The 23,464-nt window shown below is 44.5% G+C and overlaps 1 protein-coding gene across 1 annotated transcript in view; it reads left to right on the forward strand.

Moving 5' to 3' along the window:
* Positions 1 to 23,464, forward strand: part of LOC115109267 (protein kinase C-binding protein NELL2a-like) — a 107,939-nt gene that overhangs the window by 51,085 nt on the left and 33,390 nt on the right. The window contains exons 13-15 of the mRNA XM_029633995.2: positions 3,695 to 3,820; positions 18,681 to 18,803; positions 19,131 to 19,226. Coding sequence (XP_029489855.1) covers positions 3,695 to 3,820; positions 18,681 to 18,803; positions 19,131 to 19,226 — 345 coding nt within the window. The remainder of the gene's footprint in view (positions 1 to 3,694; positions 3,821 to 18,680; positions 18,804 to 19,130; positions 19,227 to 23,464) is intronic.

The following is a 23,464-nucleotide window of genomic DNA, read 5'->3' on the forward strand; positions in this document are numbered from 1 at the left end:
TGCACATTGACTCGTTACCAGTACTCCTTGTATTGCATTGTTATTTTTCCTTTTATGACATTTTTCAACTCTGCATTGTTGGGAATGGGCTCGTAAGTAAGCATTTCAAGGTAAAGTGAAATTTGGCGCATATGACCTATTTTGATTTGTATTTTCCAACACAGCTTCATGTGTTGGGGTGTATTAAACATCAATGTTAGCCACAGCAGCTTGGCTCTTACTCTATGTGATGGACTGTGTGATTGGCTCTAAATTGAGGCATCAGTAAAGCGCTCTAAAGGTTGAAGCTAGTCTCGTTATTAGTATTCTTACCACAGGAGAAAGGACAAGGGGCAGATCGTGTAGGTTTTTCTCATACGGAAATCATTCTTTTCTGGGTCTCTGAAAATTACTGTTGTATCACTTTTCTTTTTATACCTCAAAAGGACAATTTGAAATGCGTCTCTATTTTGAAGTACGCAGTAATTTAGTCAACTATCGGCATTTGCACATTGCAAACCTCACAAGATTTATCTAGTGTATTATTACCATTCAGAGGGACTGTGTGTGTACAGAAGGATAGCGGCTGTGTACCATCCAGTGCATTGTGACCTGGCCGGTGTATTTTGCAGCGTGTTTTAATGTCACAAGGTGGAGGGAGGCTAATTGGTGTTGACTGAGGGGCACAGCTCACTCCCCAACGCAATCACTGCTGGGATGAGCCTGACCCACACAGCGTGCAAACGCCAAGACTGCTGACAAACACCCTGTGGTGCTGAAAACCAGGCCAGTCTGTAAATAGCATCAGCATATGACAGCAACCACACTCCTACTGTATCCTTCATCACCAGAGACACTTCCCCTGTGTTTGTCAGGCAGCATTAGAGACAGCTACAACTACTAGCACCTGTTATTCAGAGAGAAGGATGATAGATGATGGTGATTCATTCAAAGAGGCAAGATTCCTCAGGATTAATGAGTGTCGTGAAGGAGCGTAAGCCCACTCACTCCCTCAGACAAATCCCCCATCATTTCCTTACATGCTTGATAGCATAGCAAGGAGTTTATTCCGTAAAATACATTAGCATTCATATACAGTAGCTTGTCATGACACACACACGCACACACACACACACACACACACACACACACACACACACACTGCATTCCTCAGTGTCTGCGGAGTTCATTCATACCAGTCCGTTATTCTAAACTCAGGTACTGTAGTGGTATGAATCCTCTCACTTCATTCTCGCTATGATTTATCACTTCTGGTTGTTGCCTTGAAAAGAGACAATGACTGTACTGCTTTTTAAACAGAATTGAGACAGAATTGTTGTTGCTTCTTTTCACTCCATTGTGTTAATTGTTTCGCTTTCCAAAACAGTTTGAGATGCTTTTCCATGTTTGTTTTGGTCTCATTGACTGGTTTTTGAAAGAGATGAAAAGATGTTGAGCATTGTGTCTCGCCCATTAAAACACAATCAACAAAGCATATAATTTCCCCACCAATGTTTAGGCAATTGTTCTGAAGAGATACTAATGGCTTCCTAGTTGTTTTACTGAGAGGCCTGCTTGCGTAGAGTGATTATAACATGTAGCTTGAAAATAATCGGAGACTCTTGGGATTTTAACATAAAGGAGCCAGCTATTTTTCCTCTATCAATTACAGCTGCAGACTCTGCTGAATGAAGGAGATGGAGTTGTATTTATTCTCCCTCCTAATATACCATGCTCTGCCTCCTTCGACCTAAGCAATATATTGTGGAAATTCTTACACAGAGACACTCAAAGTCAATCTTAAATTAATCATTGTTTATTGTCAGCATGCTTGAGAGGTTCCAACAAAGTTAATTCCCTATAGTGAACGTCTGTCAGAAACTCGAACGGGGCAGTCCCGTTAGTTCCCTTTTATACTGACAAGTCATATTTGCATGATTTAGCGTATTCACTGTTCCCCGAGCGCCGAAGACGTGGATGTCGATTAAGGCAGCCCCCCACACCTCTCTGATTCAGAGGGGTTGGGTTAAATGCTGAAGACACATTTCAGTTAAAGGCATTCAGTTGCACAACTGACTAGGTATCCCCTTTTCCCTTTCATAATTCATTAATCATTGTTTGCTTCATTCATGTGACCGACCAATACTGGGTCATGCATGTGACAGACCAATACTGGGTCATGCATGTGACAGACCAATACCTCACAAGGCTTCTTCTCTCTGAGCGGAGACCTTAAAACGGAGATATCTCTAAACAAGGCTCTGTGTGTGAGGACTCGTTAAATCAGTCATTTGCATGAACACAGAAATTGGTTTATAGAAAAGCACAAACATAGAACATAGAAATTGGTAAATAGAAAAGCACCAACATAGCATTTTCCATCACAAATACATAGACAATTAACATGTAGCATCACAGTAAGTGGAGTGCTGCCTAGAGAGAAACCTATTGAGGAACTATTTTTTTATTGTAATATGTAGAATAATTTAAAAACATGTAATTCATACGGAAAGCAGTGGCAACTACTGAATTGTCTGAAAGACAGAAATGTCTGAAAACTCTCCAAACAGAATAGCCTATTTATATACTCTTGCTCCGTTCACCGAAGGTGCTTCAACAAAGTACTGAGTAAATGTTCTGAATGATTATGTAAATGTGAAATTGGTTTTTGCTTTATCATTATAGGTTATTATAGTAATTTTCAAATTCACTGTATACAGTAGATCGCTGGTTGTTGGTTGAGCTCTGTTTGCATTGCACTGCGTTGAATCACAATATGAGCATTTTATTTACCCCAACAGTTTTTTGAGATTCTGCATATTGTGTATAATGCTTTTGACAGTTTTTTTTGTTTGTGTACTTCACAAAGAGTTGCTGTGACCACAGGGGGATGCAAACCCATTTCACACCTCACACCTGTACAGGTTACCCACTTAAACATACAGTGAAACAGGACTATATAAGCACCCCCTAATTATTATTTATTATATTAGCTAATGGGGTTAGGAATACATTTATAAAAGATTGAATCTACTGCCTTGTGGTGAGTCGTTATGCATAAAGAAAATATATAGACAGTTCTGTGAACTTGACTACATGACTACTTGGCTTTTCCAGTACAACAGCAGGGATGGGCAACTGGCCCTCCTTTTGAAGGCCCTGAATCAAAAATATACCTCACTCAGATATCATATTAAAACCTGCAAACATTTCTCTCCACCCTATTGGAAAATATGTAGAATTGCAGGAAATTAGCTGTTTAAACAGCAACATTTTCTCTTCGCCCCATGGCACGAAATTAACTCTAAAATGTAAAAAATGTATCTTCTGTCAAAAGTGGGCTGCTAAAATGTTTTGCTTGTAATGTGGTGGTGGGGGAGAGGTACGCACATGTGGGCATGCAGTCCTGCGAGCAACTGTCGCCCTTCAAGATTTTTGATGGCCCCCACCCCCATCAAAGTTGCCCATCCCTAACCTAAAGTATGAGTAAAGGATGTTGTTCTTTGAGTACATGGAAGACCTAGACGCACAGCCTCCAGTGTCCCCCTCCATCTCCTCAGGGTCTCCACTGATGAAGAAAAACTACACTTGAGCTCTCCCTCCTTCCCTAGCTTTGTATGAGGACTTAAAGCTAATCTGGGGCCCTTGTCTTTAGTAGAGGATCCTAGGGTTGGCCATGCATGACCAGCTGCCCTGTCTTTACACCTCTCCCCAGATATCGATGAGTGTGCAGAGGGGAAACACTACTGCAGGGAGAACACATTGTGTGTCAACACCCCCGGCTCCTTCATGTGTGTCTGCCACACGGGTTACATCAGGATCGATGACTACTGCTGCACAGGTGAGTCCTTTCTTCTGGCAGACTCTTATAGCTGCTAACAGGAGAGACCCATACTGCCCTACCAAGCAAAAAGGCAGTAACTGCTCATTTGAAAAAGAGTTGATGTCATTTTTGCTACATTAAATACATGCTTAATAATGTGGACAAGTGTCCTTCCACTATTTTGACTTGGAGAAAATGGGGGTCATGTCAGCAGTAACTGCATAAAGTTATTGTGAAACCACGTTAATAAAAGCCATTTTTCTTAGTTCCACGATATAAGCAGTTACTGCCTTTTTGCTTGGTAAGGCAGCATACTGTACTTGTTTCATGTTTATGACTTCGGACTAAACCGTTGAAAGTTGCAGACTTGACTTTTCAACAGAAGTTATTGGAAGGGATATTATTTAATAAGGTAACTTAGCTGTGCTCAGTGTGTGTGTGTCAGCGTTTGTATGTGTGTGTCAGTGTGTGCCCGCAATTGTGACTCATGCTTGTGAGTCTTTTTAAAACATTTCCAGAACTATCATCATGTGATGAAAACACTTCAAACACTGCATAGTCATGTACAGATTTATTTATTTCATCACATTCCCAGTGGGTCAGAAGTTTACATACACTCAATTTAGTATTTGGTAGCATTGCCTTTAACTTGGGTCAAACGTTTTGGGTAGCCAGTTCTTCCATCATCTTGAATATGCGCCTCGGAATTCAATTAGGACAATGTGTTTTTCTTCACTTCTAGCTTGAGAGGACCCGAGATGGCTATGAGAAGGACCCGATCACGTGACGGGCATTGGCTAATAAGAATTGAGATATCTGAGAGAGCCATGTGAGTGAGAGGTGCTTCGGAGCACGCAGCCGGGAGAAGGGAATTATAATTATTATATTCAGCCCAAGGGTACAACGGACACTGGCCGCAAAAGGCATGCATTTTTTTAGAGGGCATTACGGCCACACAAAGGGGATGCCACCTCGAAATTCAAGGGATTATCAAGTGCTTGTCAAATTTTTAATGAGAGACAGAGGAAATGTGTGCAGCCTCCACAAAAACAAAGCAGAGCTCATGCCTTCCATACAACTTAAAACAAATCATCATTAGTCACATGATGCAGCCTTAGAATGTATAAAAAATCTAAACATATGGCCCAACGTTTGTATCACAAAAAAAACAGAGCTCATGCCTTCCGTGCAACTTTTTTTTTAAATCATCATTAGGTCACATGATGCAGCCTTAGAATGTATAAAAAAATCTAAACATATAGCCCAATTATACCAGGCTTTAACTTCTTGACTGATGTCGTGAGATGTTGCTTCAATATATCCATGTAATTTTCCATCCTCATGATGCCATCTATTTTGTGAAGTGCACCAGTCGCTCCTGCAGCAAAGCACCCCCACAACATGATGCTGCCACCTCCGTGCTTCACTGTTGGGATGGTGTTCTTCGGCTTGCAAGCCTCCCCCTTTTTCCTCCAAACATAACGATGGTCATTATGGCCAAACAGTTCTATTTTTGTTTCATCAGACCAGAGGACATTTCTCCAAATAGTACAATCTTTGTCCCCATTTTTTAATTTTTTTTATTTCACCTTTATTTAACCAGGTAGGCTAGTTGAGAACAAGTTCTCATTTACAACTGCGACCTGGCCAAGATAAAGCATAGCAGTGTGAGCAGACAACACAGAGTTACACATGGAGTAAACAATTAACAAGTCAATAACACAGTGGGGAAAAAAAGGGGAGTCTATGTACATTGTGTGCAAAAGGCATGAGGTAGGCGAATAATTACAATTTTGCAGATTAACACTGGAGTGATAAATGATCAGATGGTCATGTACAGGTAGAGATATTGGTGTGCAAAAGAGCAGAAAAGTAAATAAATAAAAACAGTATGGGGATGAGGTAGGTAAAAATGGGTGGGCTATTTGCCGATAGACTATGTACAGCTGCAGCGATCGGTTAGCTGCTCAGATAGCAGATGTTTGAAGTTGGTGAGGGAGATAAAAGTCTCCAACTTCAGCAATTTTTGCAATTCATTCCAGTCACAGGCAGCAGAGAACTGGAACGAAAGGCGGCCAAATGAGGTGTTGGCTATAGGGATGATCAGTGAGATACACCTGCTGGAGCGCGTGCTACGGATGGGTGTTGCCATCGTGACCAGTGAACTGAGATAAGGCGGAGCTTTACCTAGCATGGACTTGTAGATGACCTGGAGCCAGTGGGTCTGGCGACGAATATGTAGCGAGGGCCAGCCGACTAGAGCGTACAAGTCGCAGTGGTGGGTGGTATAAGGTGCTTTAGTGACAAAACGGATGGTACTGTGATAAACTGCATCCAGTTTGCTGAGTAGAGTGTTGGAAGCAATTTTGTAGATGACATCGCCGAAGTCGAGGATCGGTAGGATAGTCAGTTTTACTAGGGTAAGTTTGGCGGCGTGAGTGAAGGAGGCTTTGTTGCGGAATAGAAAGCCGACTCTTGATTTGATTTTCGATTGGAGATGTTTGATATGAGTCTGGAAGGAGAGTTTACAGTCTAGCCAGACACCTAGGTACTTATAGATGTCCATATATTCAAGGTTGGAACCATGCAGGGTGGTGATGCTGGTCAGGCGTGCGGGTGCAAGCAGCGAACGGTTGAAAAGCATGCATTTGGTTTTACTAGCGTTTAAGAGCAGTTGGAGGCCACGGAAGGAGTGTTGTATGGCATTGAAGCTCGTTTGGAGGTTAGATAGCACAGTGTCCAAGGACGGGCCGGAAGTATATAGAATGGTGTCATCTGCGTAGAGGTGGATCAGGGAATCGCCCGCAGCAAGAGCAACGTCATTGATATATACAGAAAAAAGAGTCGGCCCGAGAATTGAACCCTGTGGCACCCCCATAGAGACTTCCAGAGGACCGGAAAGCATGCCCTCCGATTTGACACACTGAACTCTGTCTGCAAAGTAATTGGTGAACCAGGCAAGGCAGTCATCCGAAAAACCGAGGCTACTGAGTCTGCCGATAAGAATATGGTGATTGACCGAGTCGAAAGCCTTGGCAAGGTCGATGAAAACGGCTGCACAGTACTGTCTTTTATCGATGGCGGTTATGATATCGTTTAGTACCTTGAGCGTGGCTGAGGTGCACCTGTGACCGGCTCGGAAACCAGATTGCACAGCGGAGAAGGTACGGTGGGATTCGAGATGGTCAGTGACCTGTTTGTTGACTTGGCTTTCGAAGACCTTAGATAGGCAGGGAAGGATGGATATAGGTCTGTAACAGTTTGGGTCCAGGGTGTCTCCCTCTTTGAAGAGGGGGATGACTGCGGCAGCTTTCCAGTCCTTGGGGATCTCAGACGATATGAAAGAGAGGTTGAACAGGCTGGTAATAGGGGTTGCGACAATGGCGGCGGATAGTTTCAGAAATAGAGGGTCCAGATTGTCAAGCCCAGCTGATTTGTACGGGCCCAGGTTTTGCAGCTCTTTCAGAACTTCTGCTATCTGGATTTGGGTAAAGGAGAACCTGGAGAGGCTTGGGCGAGTAGCTGCGGGGGGGGGGGGGGGGCGGAGCTGTTGGCCGAGGTTGGAGTAGCCAGGCGGAAGGCATGGCCAGCCGTTGAGAAATGCTTGTTGAAATTTTCGATAATCATGGATTTATCGGTGGTGACCGTGTTACCTAGCCTCAGTGCAGTGGGCAGCTGGGAGGAGGTGCTCTTGTTCTCCATGGACTTCACAGTGTCCCAGAACTTTTTGGAGTTGGAGCTACAGGATGCAAATTTCTGCCTGAAGAAGCTGGCCTTAGCTTTCCTGACTGACTGCGTGTATTGGTTCCTGACTTCCCTGAACAGTTGCATATCGCGGGGACTATTCAATGCTATTGCAGTCCGCCACAGGATGTTTTTGTGCTGGTCGAGGGCAGTCAGGTCTGGAGTGAACCAAGGGCTATATCTGTTCTTAGGTCTGCATTTTTTGAACGGAGCATGCTTATCTAAAATGGTGAGGAAGTTACTTTTAAAGAATGACCAGGCATCCTCAACTGACGGGATGAGGTCAATGTCCTTCCAGGATACCCGGGCCAGGTCGATTAGAAAGGCGTGCTCACAGAAGTGTTTTAGGGAGCGTTTGACAGTGATGAGGGGTGGTCGTTTGACTGCGGCTCCGTAGCGGATACAGGCAATGAGGCAGTGATCGCTGAGATCCTGGTTGAAGACAGCGGAGGTGTATTTGGAGGGCCAGTTGGTCAGGATGACGTCTATGAGGGTGCCCTTGCTTACAGAGTTAGGGTTGTACCTGGTGGGTTCCTTGATGATTTGTGTGAGATTGAGGGCATCTAGCTTAGATTGTAGGACTGCCGGAGTGTTAAGCATATCCCAGTTTAGGTCACCTAACAGAACAAACTCTGAAGCTAGATGGGGGGCAATCAATTCACAAATGGTGTCCAGGGCACAGCTGGGTGCTGATGGGGGTTGGTAGCAGGCGGCAACAGTGAGAGACTTATTTCTGGAGAGAGTAATTTTCAAGATTAGTAGTTCGAACTGTTTGGGTATGGACCTGGAAAGTATGACATTACTTTGCAGGCTATCTCTGCAGTAGACTGAAACTCCTCCCCCTTTGGCAGTTCTATCTTGACGGAAGATGTTATAGTTGGGTATGGAAATCTCAGAATTTTTGGTGGCCTTCCTGAGCCAGGATTCATACACGGCAAGGACATCAGGGTTAGCAGAGTGTGCTAAAGCAGTGAGTAAAACAAACTTAGGGAGGAGGCTTCTGGTGTTGACATGCATGAAACCAAGGCTTTTTCGATCACAGAAGTCAACAAATGAGGGTGCCTGGGGACATGCAGGGCCTGGGTTTACCTCCACATCACCCGCGGAACAGAGGAGGAGTAGTATGAGGGTGCGGCTAATGGCTATCAAAACTGGTCGCCTAGAGCGTTGGGGACAGAGAATGAAAGGAGCAGATTTCTGGGCATGGTAGAATATATTCAGGGCACAATGCGCAGACGGGTATGGTGGGGTGCGGGTACAGCGGAGGTAAGCCCAGGTACTGGGTGATGATGAGAGAGGTTGTATCTCTGGACATGCTGGTTGTAATGGGTGAGATCACCACATGTGTGGGAGGTGGGACAAAGGAGGTATCAGGGGTATGAAGAGTGGAACTAGGGGCTCCATTGTAAACTAAAACAATGATGACTAACCTGAACAACAGTATACAAGGCATATTGACATTTGAGAGAGACATACAGTAATCACAGGTGTTGAATGAGAGCTAGCAGGTGTTGAATGAGAGCTAGCTAAAACAGTAGCTAAAACAGTAGGTGAGACAACAACAGCTAATCAGCTAGCACAACAACAGCAGGTAAAATGGCGTTGGCTAGGCAGGGAGGGTCGGATTAACTACACACAGAGCCTGAGTGCGGCTGGGGCCGACAGATAAAACATAAACAAGCAGAATGGAGTACCATGATTAATGGACAGTCTAGCATGCATCAGCTATGTAGCCAAGTGATCAGTGTCCAGGGGGGCAGCGGTGGATGGGGCAGGGAAGCTGGACTGGCGAGTGTTATCCAGGTTAAAAAACAGTTAGCAGTGGCTAACAATGACTAAATAGCTTGTAGCTAATTAGCTGGTTAGCTTCTGGAGGTTCTTGAGTGTGTTCTAAAAATTAAAAATAATGGTGATTCCGTATCACATTGGGTGAGGCAGGTTACCGGAAGGTATAAACAAATTAAAAATCGAAAAGAGATAGAAAGTAAATATGGATCCAGTGAGTGTTTGGGACGCGGTGATTCAGACGGTTAGCAGGCCTGTGCTAACAAGCTAACTGTTAGTAGGCCAGGGCTAAACAAGGTAGCAGTTAGCGGACCGGGGCTAAACAAGCTAGCAGTTAGCAGGCCGAATTAGCAAGCAAGGAGATAGCAAGGGCTAGAAAGTTAGCCTTTGGGGGACGTCGCGATGGGGTGAGTCTGTTTATTCCTCTTCATGCGGTGACATCGATAGACCGGTCGTGGGTCCGGATATTGTAGCCCAGGAGTATGCTTCGGTGGTAGCACAGGAGCTCTGGCCGGGCTAGCTTCAAGCTAAGTGGGTGGAAACGCTACCCAGGAGTAATCATCCGGGGTTGCGGTTAGCTAGATAGCTAGTTGTGAAGAATCCAGCTGAAAATGTTCCGTTTGCGGTGGGAATCCGGGGATAAAAATAATAGGTCCGTTATGCTCTGGTTAGAGTCGCGTTGTTCGAACTGGCGAGAGCTTTCCGAGCTAAAGGTTAGCTGATGACCGGTTAGCTGAAGACCGCTAGCAATGGTTTGCTGACTGATAGCTGGTAGCTAGCTGGTAGCTAGCTGGCTAGTTCATGTGCAGTTGCAAACCGTAGTCTGGCTTTTTAATGGCGGTTTTGGAGCAGTGGCTTCTTCCTTGCTCAGCGGCCTTTCAGATTAGGTCGATATAGGACTCGTTTTTACTGTGGATGTAGATACTTTAGTACATGTTTCCTCCAGCATCTTCACAAGGTCCTTTGCTGTTGTTTTGGGATTGATTTGCACTTTTCGCACCAAAGTACTTTCATCTCTAGGAGACAGAACCCGTCTCCTTCCTGAGCGATATGACGGCTGCGTGGTCCCATGGTTTTTATACTTGCGTACTATTGTTTGTACAGATGAACGTGGTACCTTCAGGTGTTTGGAAATTGCTCCCTAGGATAAACCAGACTTGTGGAGGTCAAAACATTTTTTATGAGGTCTTGGCTGATTTCTTTTGATTTTCCCATGTCAAGCAAAGAGGCACTGAGTTTGAAGGTAGACCATGCACAAAGTAGATGTCCTAACCGACTTGCCAAAACTATAGTTTGTTAACAAGAAAAACTAGTTTCAATGACTCCAACCTAAGTGTTTGTAAACTTCCAACTTGTACATTCAACCTCAAATAACCAGTGCACCCGCACATTGACTCTGTATCAGTACCCCCCTGTATTTAGTCTCGCTATTGTTATTTCACTGCTGCTATTTAATTACTTGTTACTGTTATCTCTTATTCTTATCTGTATTTTTTTTAACTGCATTGGTGGTTAGGGGCTTGTAAGTAAGCATTTCATTGTAAGGTCTACACCTGTTGTATTCGGAGCATGTGACTTGGCGCATGTGACTTGAATCGCTTTGAGATTCTTTGAAAGCGCTATATCAGTTGAACAAATTAGGGCAGGCAGGGCGTGCATGTGACAGAGTGGGGAGGGAGAAGAGGCAGCCAAGTCAATCTATACTGAACAACAATATAAACGCAACATGCAACAATTTCCACGATTTTACTGAGTTACACTTCATGTAAGGAAATCAGTCAATTCAAATAAATAAATTAGGCCGTAATCTATGGATGTGACAGGGCAGGGGCACAGCCATGGGTTGGCTTGGGAAGGTATAGGCTCACCACTTGGGAGCCAGGCCCACCCATTGGGGAGCCAGGCCCAGCCAATCAGAATGAGTTTTTCCCCACAAAAGGGCTTTATTACAGACAGAAATACTCCTCATTTCCATCAGCGGTCCAGGTGGCTGGTCTTAGATGATCCCGCAGGTGAAGAAGCCAGATGTGGAGGTCCTGGGCTGGCGTGGTTGCAAGTGGTCTGCAGTTGTGAGACCAAATTCTCTAAAACGACATTGGAGGTGGCTTATGGTAGAGAAATTAACATTAAATACTCTGGCAACATCTCTGGTGGACATTCCTGCAGACAGCATGCCAATTGCACGCTCCCTCAACTTGTGGCATTGTGTTGTGTGACAAAACTGCACATTTTTGAGTGACCTATGCCTTACCTGTCAAGTGGATGGATTATCTTGGCAAAGGGGAAATGCTCACCAACATGGATGTAAACTAATTCGTGCACAAGATTTGAGATAAATAAGCTTTTTGTGCGTATGGAACATTTCTGGGATCTTTTATTTCAGCTCATGACAGATGGAACCAACACTTTTAATATATTTATAGCCTCCAATAGCCTCCAATACCCTACTCAATACATTGGGATGCAGTCTATCACAGTGCCATCCGTTTTGTCACCAAAGCCCCATATACTACCCACCACTGCGACCTGTACGCTCTCGTTGGCTGGCCCTCGCTTCATATTCGTCGCCAAACCCACTGGCTCCAGGTCATCTACAAGACCCTGCTAGGTAAAGTCCCCCCTTATCTCAGCTCGCTGGTCACCATAGCAGCACCCACCTGTAGCACGCGCTCCAGCAGGTATATCTCTCTGGTCACCCCCAAAACCAATTCTTCCTTTGGTCGCCTCTCCTTCCAGTTCTCTGCTGCCAATGACTGGAACGAACTACAAAAATCTCTGAAACTGGAAACACTTATCTCCCTCACTAGCTTTAAGCACCAGCTGTCAGAGCAGCTCACAGATTACTGCACCTGTACATAGCCCATCTATAATTTAGCCAAAACAACTACCTCTTTCCCTACTGTATTTATTTATTTTGCTCCTTTGCACCCATTATTTCTATCTCTACTTTGCACATTCTTCCACTGCAAATCAACCATTCCAGTGTTTTACTTGCTATATTGTATTTACTTCTCCACCATGGCCTTTTTTTTGCCTTTAGCTCCCTTCTCTCACCTCACTTGCTCACATTGTATATAGACTTATTTTTCTACTGTATTATTGACTGTATGTTTGTTTTACTCCATGTGTAACTCTGTTGTGTGTGTCGAACTGCTTTGCTTTACCTTGGCCAGGTAGCAATTGTAAATGAGAACTTGTTCTCAACTTGCCTACCTGGTTAAATAAAGGTGAAAAAAAACACACACAAAAAAAAAAAACATTTATATATATATTTGTTTAATATAAAAAGACTGCAAGCAAGATTCGTCGTCTTTCTTCTCCTCTGTTCTCCCCTGTTCTGTTTCTCTGCCAGCAGTACTGTAGCCCTCCATGTTCAGGTCAGCCAGTTCTCCTCACACCAGATTGAAATGCCACATGGTGACACAGTTACTACTGAAACAAGCACTCTTTTTCTGTAGAGCTACCCTTAGAGTTGTGTTCCCTTAGAAGGTATAGGCTCACCCACTTGGGAGGCAGAGTTGTGTTCCCTTAGAAGGTATAGGCTCACCCACTTGGGAGGCAGAGTTGTGTTCCCTTAGATTGTTTCAGGTAGTGAGTTGAAGAAACAGACTTCGGGAAAGATTTACTAAGTTTGCATACCGTGGATGTAGGTGCAGACCTTGAATAGATAAATAGCAAATACACTACTTGAACTTGAGTAGACCTTTGTGACTACACTCAGGCTTTAATGAAGATCATTTGATTATGGCCCTGACTTCTTGATGACCCACAAACTGTTGACGAACAACCATTGTTCCATTAGTCATTTTAATCAATCTTACGCTTCACAATAAACAATATCACAAAGATAAAGAAAGAAATCAAATATTTAAATTAACATCATGACTAATATTGTTACTGAACAGCAAGCCCATGTCTCCTTCCAGTTGTAAAGATGACTCAATGGTATACCCATAGATACAGTATGTAGCATGGTCGTCATGTTCGCTGTGAGTGCATTACAGTGCGAGTTATGAGGCTAAGTAGATCCCTGTGTGTGTCGTCTCTGATGGGGACACAAAACATTTCCTCTTCTTCTGTAATTAAAAAGCAATTACCACTAATTCAACCTAACTCAGCACGAGGAGGAGAGGAGACAGAGAGGAGATGAGGTAGAATGCAGAGTAAAGGAACAGCCTGCCTGGCTGAGATGTGCCAGAAAGAGGGGTTGCATCCCAAATGGCACACTATTCTCTTTATAGTGCACTACTTCTGACCAGGGCCCGTAGGGAGGGCCCATAGGGCTCTGGCCAAAAGTAGTGCACTATATAGGGAATATGGTGCATTTAGGACATAACCAGAGAAAGGAGTCGGGCCTGCTGCAACGCTGCTTTCCTCCCCCCTCCCTCCCTCCCCTCTGAGCTTCTGGGTTTGAATTAAAGCAGTAAGAGTCTGTAAGACCCACCAAGACAATGCAACAACACAGCAGATTTTTTACATTTCCTGACTGCCACAACTATGCCCATGGTGGGTTTCCCCTTGTTGATGGGAACAGGAAACAAAAGAGGATATGGGAATGGAGGTGGTGAGGCTGTCAGTAGGTATTTTAGGAATGTTTCAGAAGGAATAATCATGAGAATTCTCACTCATCTCACACTTTTTAGTTTTCTTATTTATTCAGTGAAGAAAAGACACCTTGCGTACTTCAGTCTTTTTCTCTAGTGTTAGTTCTCCTTAGACACACCCTGAATTACATTCCACTCAGTTATATTTCTATGCATTTTAGAGCTGGATGCAGTCTCCTATTCATTTGTCTCCTATCCTGCAACCCATTAGTTTCACCGATTTACAAAGAAGATTAATACTGCAGCCCAGTGGATTAAGTTTGTGTCTCTGTATTTTACATAGAATCTTATTAAAATGCCTTCAAGTCAGAGCCATGCACACCTCTGTTATGCATCCTGATTAAACCGAGGCGTATTCAGGGGGCCTGATGTAATGACTTTCTGCCTGCTACAGTACAGTCAAATTACTGTCGTAATCTCTCTCTGAGTTATTGGACTATCAGTGTATATTCACAATCATTGCTTCAGCGCATGATATAGAATCGCTCATATAGAGCCACACTCCACCTCTTATCTGATATTAAAAAGATCAATTATGGTTAAATTGTACTTCATTCAAAACTTGTCCGATGGACTCATATGTGGCTAAATCAAATCAAACCGACACAATCTTATTAGAGCACATACACAAGGCACTGCCTCCGACAAGATTCAATGTTTATTTCCAGAGTATGCCATCTCGCCCATTCCTGTTGCACTGTGATATGTTAGTGATAGGGGCCCTGTGCTAAGCTAGCCATGGGGTTCTATTCATTATTAATAGCAATCAAACATCTGTTTCTGTTTGAACAGGGTCCAGAGGGAATGGGCTATTCCCCAAGTGGCTTAGAAAGGAAATATAGCACCAGCTCAACAAAACACAAAATATAATATCTCCCATGTCCATTAGAATAACTCATTCAATATGAGGATCTTTATTATTCTCCGTGGATTCGAGCAATTACTAGATTGCAAACCTCAGCAGAAATAATGCACAGGTAGCCTAATTATATTGCTTTTTCATAAGTGCATGTATCTACTAGTCCGCATAGTGATTTAAGATAGAATACACTTATTTAATTGAGTAACTCTAACAGTAATTCTGGATTAAAAGGCTAAACCCAGAGAGATTTTCTATAGTAACATCATGAGGTTCTGGGTTCAAGTGAACATGGTATTTACGTAAAACACCCCACAGTGAAAGGGGTCACTTTTTAACATCCCATCTGGTCAATGTCGAATAGAGTCAGAACAGAAAGGAGCAATCCAACTTTCCCCTGCTCTCTGACTATCATTTTAGCCTTGATCTTGAAGGAAAGTGCCTGGGGTGTGCTCCTCACTCCTAGAGATGGGTTGCCTTTGAATGTTATTAGAGGGCTGCTGTCCTGAGGTGTGTGTGGTGAGATGTGAGGTGTGTGACCCCGCTCTTATCCGATGATAACCAATCCGGCCTTGGTCTCAGAGGCAGTAGGAAAGGAAGGAAGGAGGGAAGGTGAAAGGGAAGGCGGAGGTGGTGATGAAGGGAGGGCGGAGGTGGTGATGAAGGGAGGGCGGAGGTGGTGATGAAGGGAGGGCGGAGGTGGTGATGAAGGGAGGGCGGAGGTGGTGATGAAGGGAGGGCGGAAGTGGTGATGAAGGGAGGGCGGAGGTGGATTTGAAGGGAGGGCGGAGGTGGATTTGAAGGGAGGGCGGAGGTGGATTTGAAGGGAGGGCGGAGGTGGATTTGAAGGGATGGCGGAGGTGGATTTGAAGGGAAGGCGGAGGTGGTGATGAAGGGAGGGCGGAGGTGGTGATGAAGGGAGGGCGGAGGTGGTGATGAAGGGAGAGCGGAGGTGGATTTGAAGGGAGGGCGGAGGTGGTGATGAAGGGAGGGCGGAGGTGGATTTGAAGGGAGGACGGAGGTGGTGATGAAGGGAGGCGGAGGTGGACATGAAGGGAGGGCGGAGGTGGACATGAAGGGAGGGCGGAGGTGGACATGAAGGGAGGACGGAGGTGGACATGAAGGGAGGACGGAGGTGGACATGAAGGGAGGACGGAGGTGGACATGAAGGGAGGACGGAGGTGGACATGAAGGGAGGACGGAGGTGGACATGAAGGGAGGACGGAGGTGGACTTGAAGGGAGGACGGAGGTGGACTTGAAGGGAGGACGGAGGTGGACTTGAAGGGAGGACGGAGGTGGACTTGAAGGGAGGACGGAGGTGGACTTGAAGGGAGGACGGAGGTGGATTTTAAGGGAGGACGGAGGTGGACTTGAAGGGAGGACGGAGGTGGTGATGGAGGGCGGAGGTGGATTTGAAGGAAGGGAGGGCGGAGTTGGATTTGAAGGGAGGGCGGAGGTGTATATGAAGGGAGGGCGGAGGTGTATATGAAGGGAGGGCGGAGGTGTATATGAAGGGAGGGCGGAGGTGGATTTGAAGGGAGGGAGGAGGTGGATTTGAAGGGAGGGCGGAGGTGGATTTGAAGGGAGGGAGGGCGGAGGTGGATTTGAAGGGAGGGAGGGCGGAGGTGGATTTGAAGGGAGGGAGGGCGGAGGTGGATTTGAAGGGAGGGCGGCGGTGGGGCAGTGGGGATTAGAAAGGATAACTTCCACTGTGTGAAGTCAAAGGGCCTGGCAGATATAGAGGATTATGGGAAAACAGTGGGCCTTGACCCCCGTCTCCTCCCCATCCTTTCATGCTTTGTTCCCACTCTATTATATCTCCCTTTATCTCAGATATTGCATCTTATGATGACGTTGATACTCTCCCAAAGATGGAAAACAGACACTGCTATTTCACCACAGCCTTCACATTTAGAACTGTTATTATGATATGCCTGTGAAGACCCAGAATGTCTCCATTTTGCATTAAGATCAGTGCGTTCTCCATCAGTTTATAAGTAGTTCTAGATGCAGTGACTGTATTAACTGATACAGTGACTGTATTACCACGGCCTAATGCAGTTTTAGTTACAGTGTGTCGGTCAAATTGTTGGACAAAGGCGGAGTTGGCTCCAGGCTGGGCTGAGGCTCCAGTCAGTCAGTCTGCTGTAGCATGCTACAGAGGGCTCCCTAGTGACAGCCTGTACATAATTGATTGTTTATCTGTCTGCAGCATGAGCAGCACTAGTCAAGAAGAAAAACCCCTACACAGGACGCAAAGGCACACACATACACAGATGGACGCACGCAGACACATGTACTGTACGCGCACGCACACACACACACACACACACACACACACACAAAGGATAACCTCTTTGCAGACACACACACACACGCACCTAGTCTGCCAATTTCTCCATCCTGTCGATTCAGAGTGATGGCATACAACTCCCCTGCAGATGTGACAGATGTGACCTTGGGCAAATCTCCTCTCTGTTTTTACTTTCCCCTTCCGTTAGTTTTATATGCTATCTGCATCTCATACGACGCCCTGTTCCCTATAAAGTGCACTACTTTTGACCAGGTACCATAGGGTTCTGGTCAAAAGTAGTGCACTTTGTAGGGAAAAGGGTGCCATTTCGGACACATCCTATATGCTGCCTCAGTGGGGACTCAGAGCAGGTTTTAATGCAGGACATCAGCAGGTGTGATAGAGCAGCAGGACCGGTGTTCCTCCATGTTCTTGACTCTGTCATATAGACATCATACCCTCAAAGGAGAAGCTCAACACCACATCACTTTCAATTTGTTTGAGCCTGATACTGTTCAGGAAATGTAATGGATGGGATGATTACAATGAAATGGATGTAGCTTAGGTCTCTCCCGTGGCACGCATTCTCATTCAGATACATCCTTGTTCTCAGATAGTAAGATGTTCAGTTCGAGGGACGTTTGATTTTTGCTGTATTAAACAATAGAAGTCCAACAACTACAGAAAAAATACTTCCACTAATTAGGAGAAAAGCACAATATATTAATACTATACTTTATTGTTATTGTGTAGTAAGCCTCCTGAGAGTTAGTCGGTTGGTGTATGAACATGTGTGAGCACAGCAAAGAGGACTTGATGCCAGGCTTAGGATGGCCCAGAAATCCACTAACACAAATGGTAGAAGTGTTACCCAGAGATAAGCAATACAATGTTATGCACCATAGGACTAGAATTATTCTCTCTGCCAAAAAGAGTTGGATAGTTTGATAACCAATGGCAGGTTTGGGTCCTTTGGGACCTGACTTTTTGTGTCATTCTAGATACTGAGTCATAACTGAAGTTTTGTTTTGCTTCTATAAAAAGGTACACAGGAAGTTTCCAGTCATTTTTGGAAGGTCACAACGCAACACCAAAAGTTTAGTAAAAAACGTCCTTAAGTTGGACACAGTAAGCAAATACTTATCACAAAGTAGTAGTTCGCTACACCCACAATAACATTGCTAAATATGTGTATGCGACCAATAAAATTGAACCCTCTGGAACGGTCCACACAGAATAGATTTATTCCTGCGTGTCTGGGATAAAGATCTCCCTGTGTTCTGCTTGGTACTGATGATAGTGTGTGTCTGCCTCTCTCTGCTTCCTGCGGCTAAGGTGTGATTGACCTGTGTAAGGTGAAGTTTAGTTCAGGTCTTAAAGGTGCTGTTATGGTATGATTGACCTGTGTAAGGTGAATTTTAGTTCAGGTCTTAAAGGTGCTGTTATGGTATGATGACCTGTGTGAGGTGACGTTTAGTTCAGGTCTTAAAGGTGCTGTTATGGAATGATTGACCTGTGTAAGGTGAAGTTTAGTTCAGGTCTTAAAGGTGCGGTTATGGTATGATTGATCTGTGTTTGTTTTGCTGTTCCAGAGCATGATGAGTGTGTGAGCGGACTACACAGCTGCGCCCAGAATGCCCTCTGTTTCAATACAGTGGGGGGACACAGCTGCTCTTGTAAGCCGGGATACACTGGCAACGGTACCATCTGCAAAGGTGAGATCCTACTGACCAGACCCACACAGATACAGTACAGATAGGGTCATTTTTCATTCTAGTACCTTAAAGGTTTCTTCAGCTGCCCCCATAGGAGAACCCTTTTTGGTTCCAGATAGAACACTTTTGGTTCCAGGTAGAATTCTTTCTACAGAGGGTTCTACATGGAACCCAAAATGGTTTTACCTGGAACCAAAAATGGTTCTCCTATGGGGACAGCTGAAGAAACCTTTTTATAACCCTTTTTTATCTAGGCCTAAATAAAATGTTAATCGAGCTAAATTAATATTGAATATTGACTTTGTGGTACCTGTGTTCTTCCTCTAGTGATGTGTGATGGCCTGTGCCAGAATGGAGGAACCTGCATCTCCCCTAATAACTGCATCTGCCAGCTAGGCTTCACAGGGAAGAGGTGTGAGACAGGTAAGACTTCCTTTGTCCAGTCAGCAGTCCTCTGATTTAAACACTGCATCAAGACTACATAATATAAAGTATGAGGGAAGAGGTGAAGTGTGGAGTTGTTTACTTTGATTTGCATTTCAAAGGATCAAATATGATTTTTTAAATCAAATCAAATCAAATGTTAGTCACATGCGCCGAATACAACAGCTGTAGACCTTGCAGTGGAATGCTTACTTACAAGCCCTTAACCAACAATGCTTTAAGTGTTAAATAAGTGTTAAACTAGTCACTCAAGACTACTTTAAAGTAGTCACTCTTGCTGAAAATAAAATCTTAAGAGGATACTTTCAGTGTTATCATCGCTTTGGTGCCAGAGTTTATTTCATTCTCTAGACATACCAGAAAGAGCCCATTAAGTCATCTGCCTCCTTGTTTAAAATAAAACCAATGTCTTGTGTTCAATTGGAATACATTTGACTGAGACAAACAAATGAGACTGTTGTCCATTTTAAGTGTTGACCTGGCCCTGACTGTACTTAGTGACTGTCTTTATTTACTCTGACAGTAAAAATGGCATGTGGTATTTTCACTATACCCCAGCTGAGGTATTTGGAGCTCTCAAGAAAGGCATTTCACTGTACTTGTGACATTAAAACTTGAAACTATTCACAAAAAGCACCCGTCTTCAGTTTCTCCAGAACTGTTATCCATAAATACATGGCTCTTAGTTTCTCCATTTCCCCTGTTCATCCTCCATCATTACCTATGTATTCTGTTCTGTGGTGACTAATAAGATAGTAATCTGTTATTAATATCACCAGATATTATTCAGTATGGCATTTTCTTTTACAGGGCTTTAAACTTTCTCACTTTCAAATGACAATAGCACACAAACACTGATTCGCTGTGCATTATAGTGCATCAAGCATTATACTGTAGATTTACCACTATGTATCAAACTCATCCTATATTGATGTATATCTTTTGTAATCTGTTTTTTGTATATATTTCCATCTGCGGTGGTGTATATGTTAGCATCATGGGGAGAGGTTGAAACAGCGTTGACATGCTCATGTATTAGCTTAACACTCCTTATCCCTGATCTATACAACAGATGCTTTGCTCTCAGCCTATTGTACATAGAGAATAGCTGTCAGGACAAGGCAACATGGAAAGCTAATAAAAAAAACAGGGCCCTTACAGTTTGAGACTGTCTTTAGGCTCCCAGACAGGGCAGACAGAACAGAAACCGAGATCTGCTGAGCTGAGCCGCTGCCTACTCATTGGTGCAGGTATTGATTGCACATAAAGGACCTTTATGAGGCGTACCCTTTTACTGCCTGTCTTAAAGCAAATTACTTTTCTCAAGGTGCTGTTCTGTCCTGTTTTGTGATGCTGAGGACAGCTGAAGGGAAGGCTAGAAAGCTGGCTGGTGTTATGAGCATAATAACCACGATCTCTTATCACTCCACCTGCTCTCTGCAGTAGACCAGCTCTGATGACCATGTACCCTAGTAAAGATATGGCCAGAGCCCTCAACCATTTCATTACCTTCACTAGTCTGGGCTTTGCCTTCACTAGGTTTTCTCTGTAGAATCTGCAATTTTCTGTTCTGTAGATCTAGCAATAGTGAGTAGCAGGGGACATGGAATTGTGAGAATGTATTTTCTGTTTAATAGAACAGTTTAGAACAGAATGCTTAAAGCCTAATTAGTGACAAACAAATAGTTGTGGTGCAGAGTGACTTTGTCAATTTAATCACAGAATGAGGGAAAACAGTAATGATGATGATGTGGAGCTCAGGCCTCTGTTAATTTTGGGCTCCTTCCTTCCCAACAGTTAATCATCAATGTTGATGTTAATTCACACACACACACTCAAACAGATTCCCAGAGAGGGTGCCTCAGGTGACAAGGCTTTTGTCACCACCTCTGCATCTGTTTCTCTCCTCCTTTCCCCTCTGAGAGTCTTCTCCTCCTTTCCACTCTGTCTCCAGCCCCGTCAGGCTTGTGACAGCTCCTGTCCTCACGTGCCCATTGTGCCCTCAACAAATAGCTGGAGCCACCTCTGGAGTTGCCTGACGACTCAAACTGAATTCTTCCGCTGCTCTATGTACACTACATACTTCAGTCTGAGACGCCATAGTTGAAGTAATTTGTGGTGACGTCAAAATTAGGGATGTTGCACAAAACATCAGCGATTGGATCATCTCTAACCAATCAGAGTATCAAAGCCAATGGCGCATTCTTTTTTACACCCTTTTTTGTGGTATCCAATTGGTGGTTACAGTCTTGTCCCATCGCTGCAACTCCCGTGCGGACTCGGTGGAGGCAAAGGTCGAGAGCCATGCGTCCTCCAAAACGACACTGCCAAGCCGCAGCAATGTGTCGGAGGAAACACCGTACAACTGGCGACCGAAGTCGGCGTGCATGCGCCCGGCCCACCACAAGGAGTGGCTAGAGTGCGATGTGACAAGGACATCCCGGCCGGCCAAACCCTCCCCTAACCCGGATGATGCTGGGCCAATTGTGCACCGCCTCATGGGGTTCCCAGTCGCGACCGGCTGCGACACAGCCTGGGATTAAACCCGGGTCTATAGTTACGCGCCACTCGGGAGGCCCCACCAATGACACATTTTCTAAACGCTGCTTTACCCACGTATGAAACCCATCGGGTTCTGGAAATAGTCTGGTGGTACTCAGATCCAGACTCATTGAGGAGAAGAAACTAACGTCCATGGGCGTGACGCAGCGTTTGGCTAGAGCAAGGAGTTTGGGCAACCAGGCAACCTCTGGAGGCCTCTGCAGAGACCTCACCAGGCAGTCAGTGGATGGACTGGAGGAGTCGGTGCTCATGTGCTTATGAGCAGAGAGAAAGAGAGAGAGAGAGACAGAGAGAGAGCTCCATCCATCCAACAAGGAAAAGCTTTCACAGCGGCCCACTCCCCCAACCAACCCACCGCGCTGCTTTTAGAACCCCCCCACACACACTGCCTCCAGAACAGTGGCAAGCTACCTGCCTGTGACAGCTGAGAGTGAGGTCCTAAAACACAGAGCGAAGATACACACACACACACACACACACACACACTACATATTTATTTTGTTTTTAGCTCATTATCGTCTCCCTTTATATTCAAAGCCATTCCAAGCTTGTTATGCTTTATTGTTTTTTTTCCTCCACTCTGATAGCCCACTGTGCCTTCAGTCGCTAATGGCAACCCGTTTTTGCCCTTGGCGGCAGTTATCTGTGGTTACAATAAGACAATGAAAGCAGCCAAAACAAGAGTGATCTTGGTGTTGTCTCACTCCCTATGTTTGACTCATCTTTACACTAAAATTGTTCTTCGAGGACCAAGATAAAGAAAGGGGCTTGTGTTAGATGTTATTGATGTGCTTTAGAAACAACTCTGCTTGAAATATGGAGAACAACCTGGTGGAAAGCTTTGAAAAGCTTGTAACTATTCAAGGCTTGTTATTTTTGTACTATTACAGTAGTTACATACTCAGATTTACATACTCTCCTTTCTACATTTAAGAAAGGTCCGAAAGGTCTTAAACATGCTTGATGAACCTTTCAACATCCTCAGGTAACTTCATATTTTAGGCTTTTTTTAGGCTCTATTAAATGAGAGTGGTAGCCTGACTAGAGAAAGAGCAGAGAGGATACAGCACAGTTATGTTACAAACAAGACAGCAGAGGAGCCGGAGCCCAGGGGTCACTCTGACACATCGACCAGGAGGGTGGATGGGTGGACGGATGCAGACAAACAGTTTGTTACTACAGACCTCATTAACATGGAGACAGACAGACAGACAGACAGACGGACAGACGGTAGCTGGAGGAGACATCTTGTCAAATCAAATTTTATTTGTCACACATACACATGGTTAACAAATTGTAATGCGAGTGTAGCGAAATGCTCTCCTATTCACATAACTGTTTCCTTACATAGTCTGAAGTAGGGAGTGAGTGTTTGAATAGTATTGCAGTGATTGCTTTTCCTCCCTCAACAGCCCCCATGAAGTCTCTCTCTCTCTCTCTCTCTCATATATATGCGGCCCAGTTGATCTAGTGATGTTTTAATCACAATGATTATTACTTCACTTCGCCATACTTCTCCTGTTTCCAAGTGACTCACTGTTCGTTCTCTACCATGTTGTATTGTTACTGTACATGCTAATGTTCATTTAATGTGTACAGAGTATTTTAACACACTCCTCTATTCCCCAGACACACCCCCAGGATCAGTATTCTGT

This window comes from Oncorhynchus nerka, linkage group LG25 (genome assembly GCF_034236695.1).
Source record: "Oncorhynchus nerka isolate Pitt River linkage group LG25, Oner_Uvic_2.0, whole genome shotgun sequence".
NCBI classification, from domain to species: Eukaryota; Metazoa; Chordata; class Actinopteri; order Salmoniformes; family Salmonidae; genus Oncorhynchus; species Oncorhynchus nerka.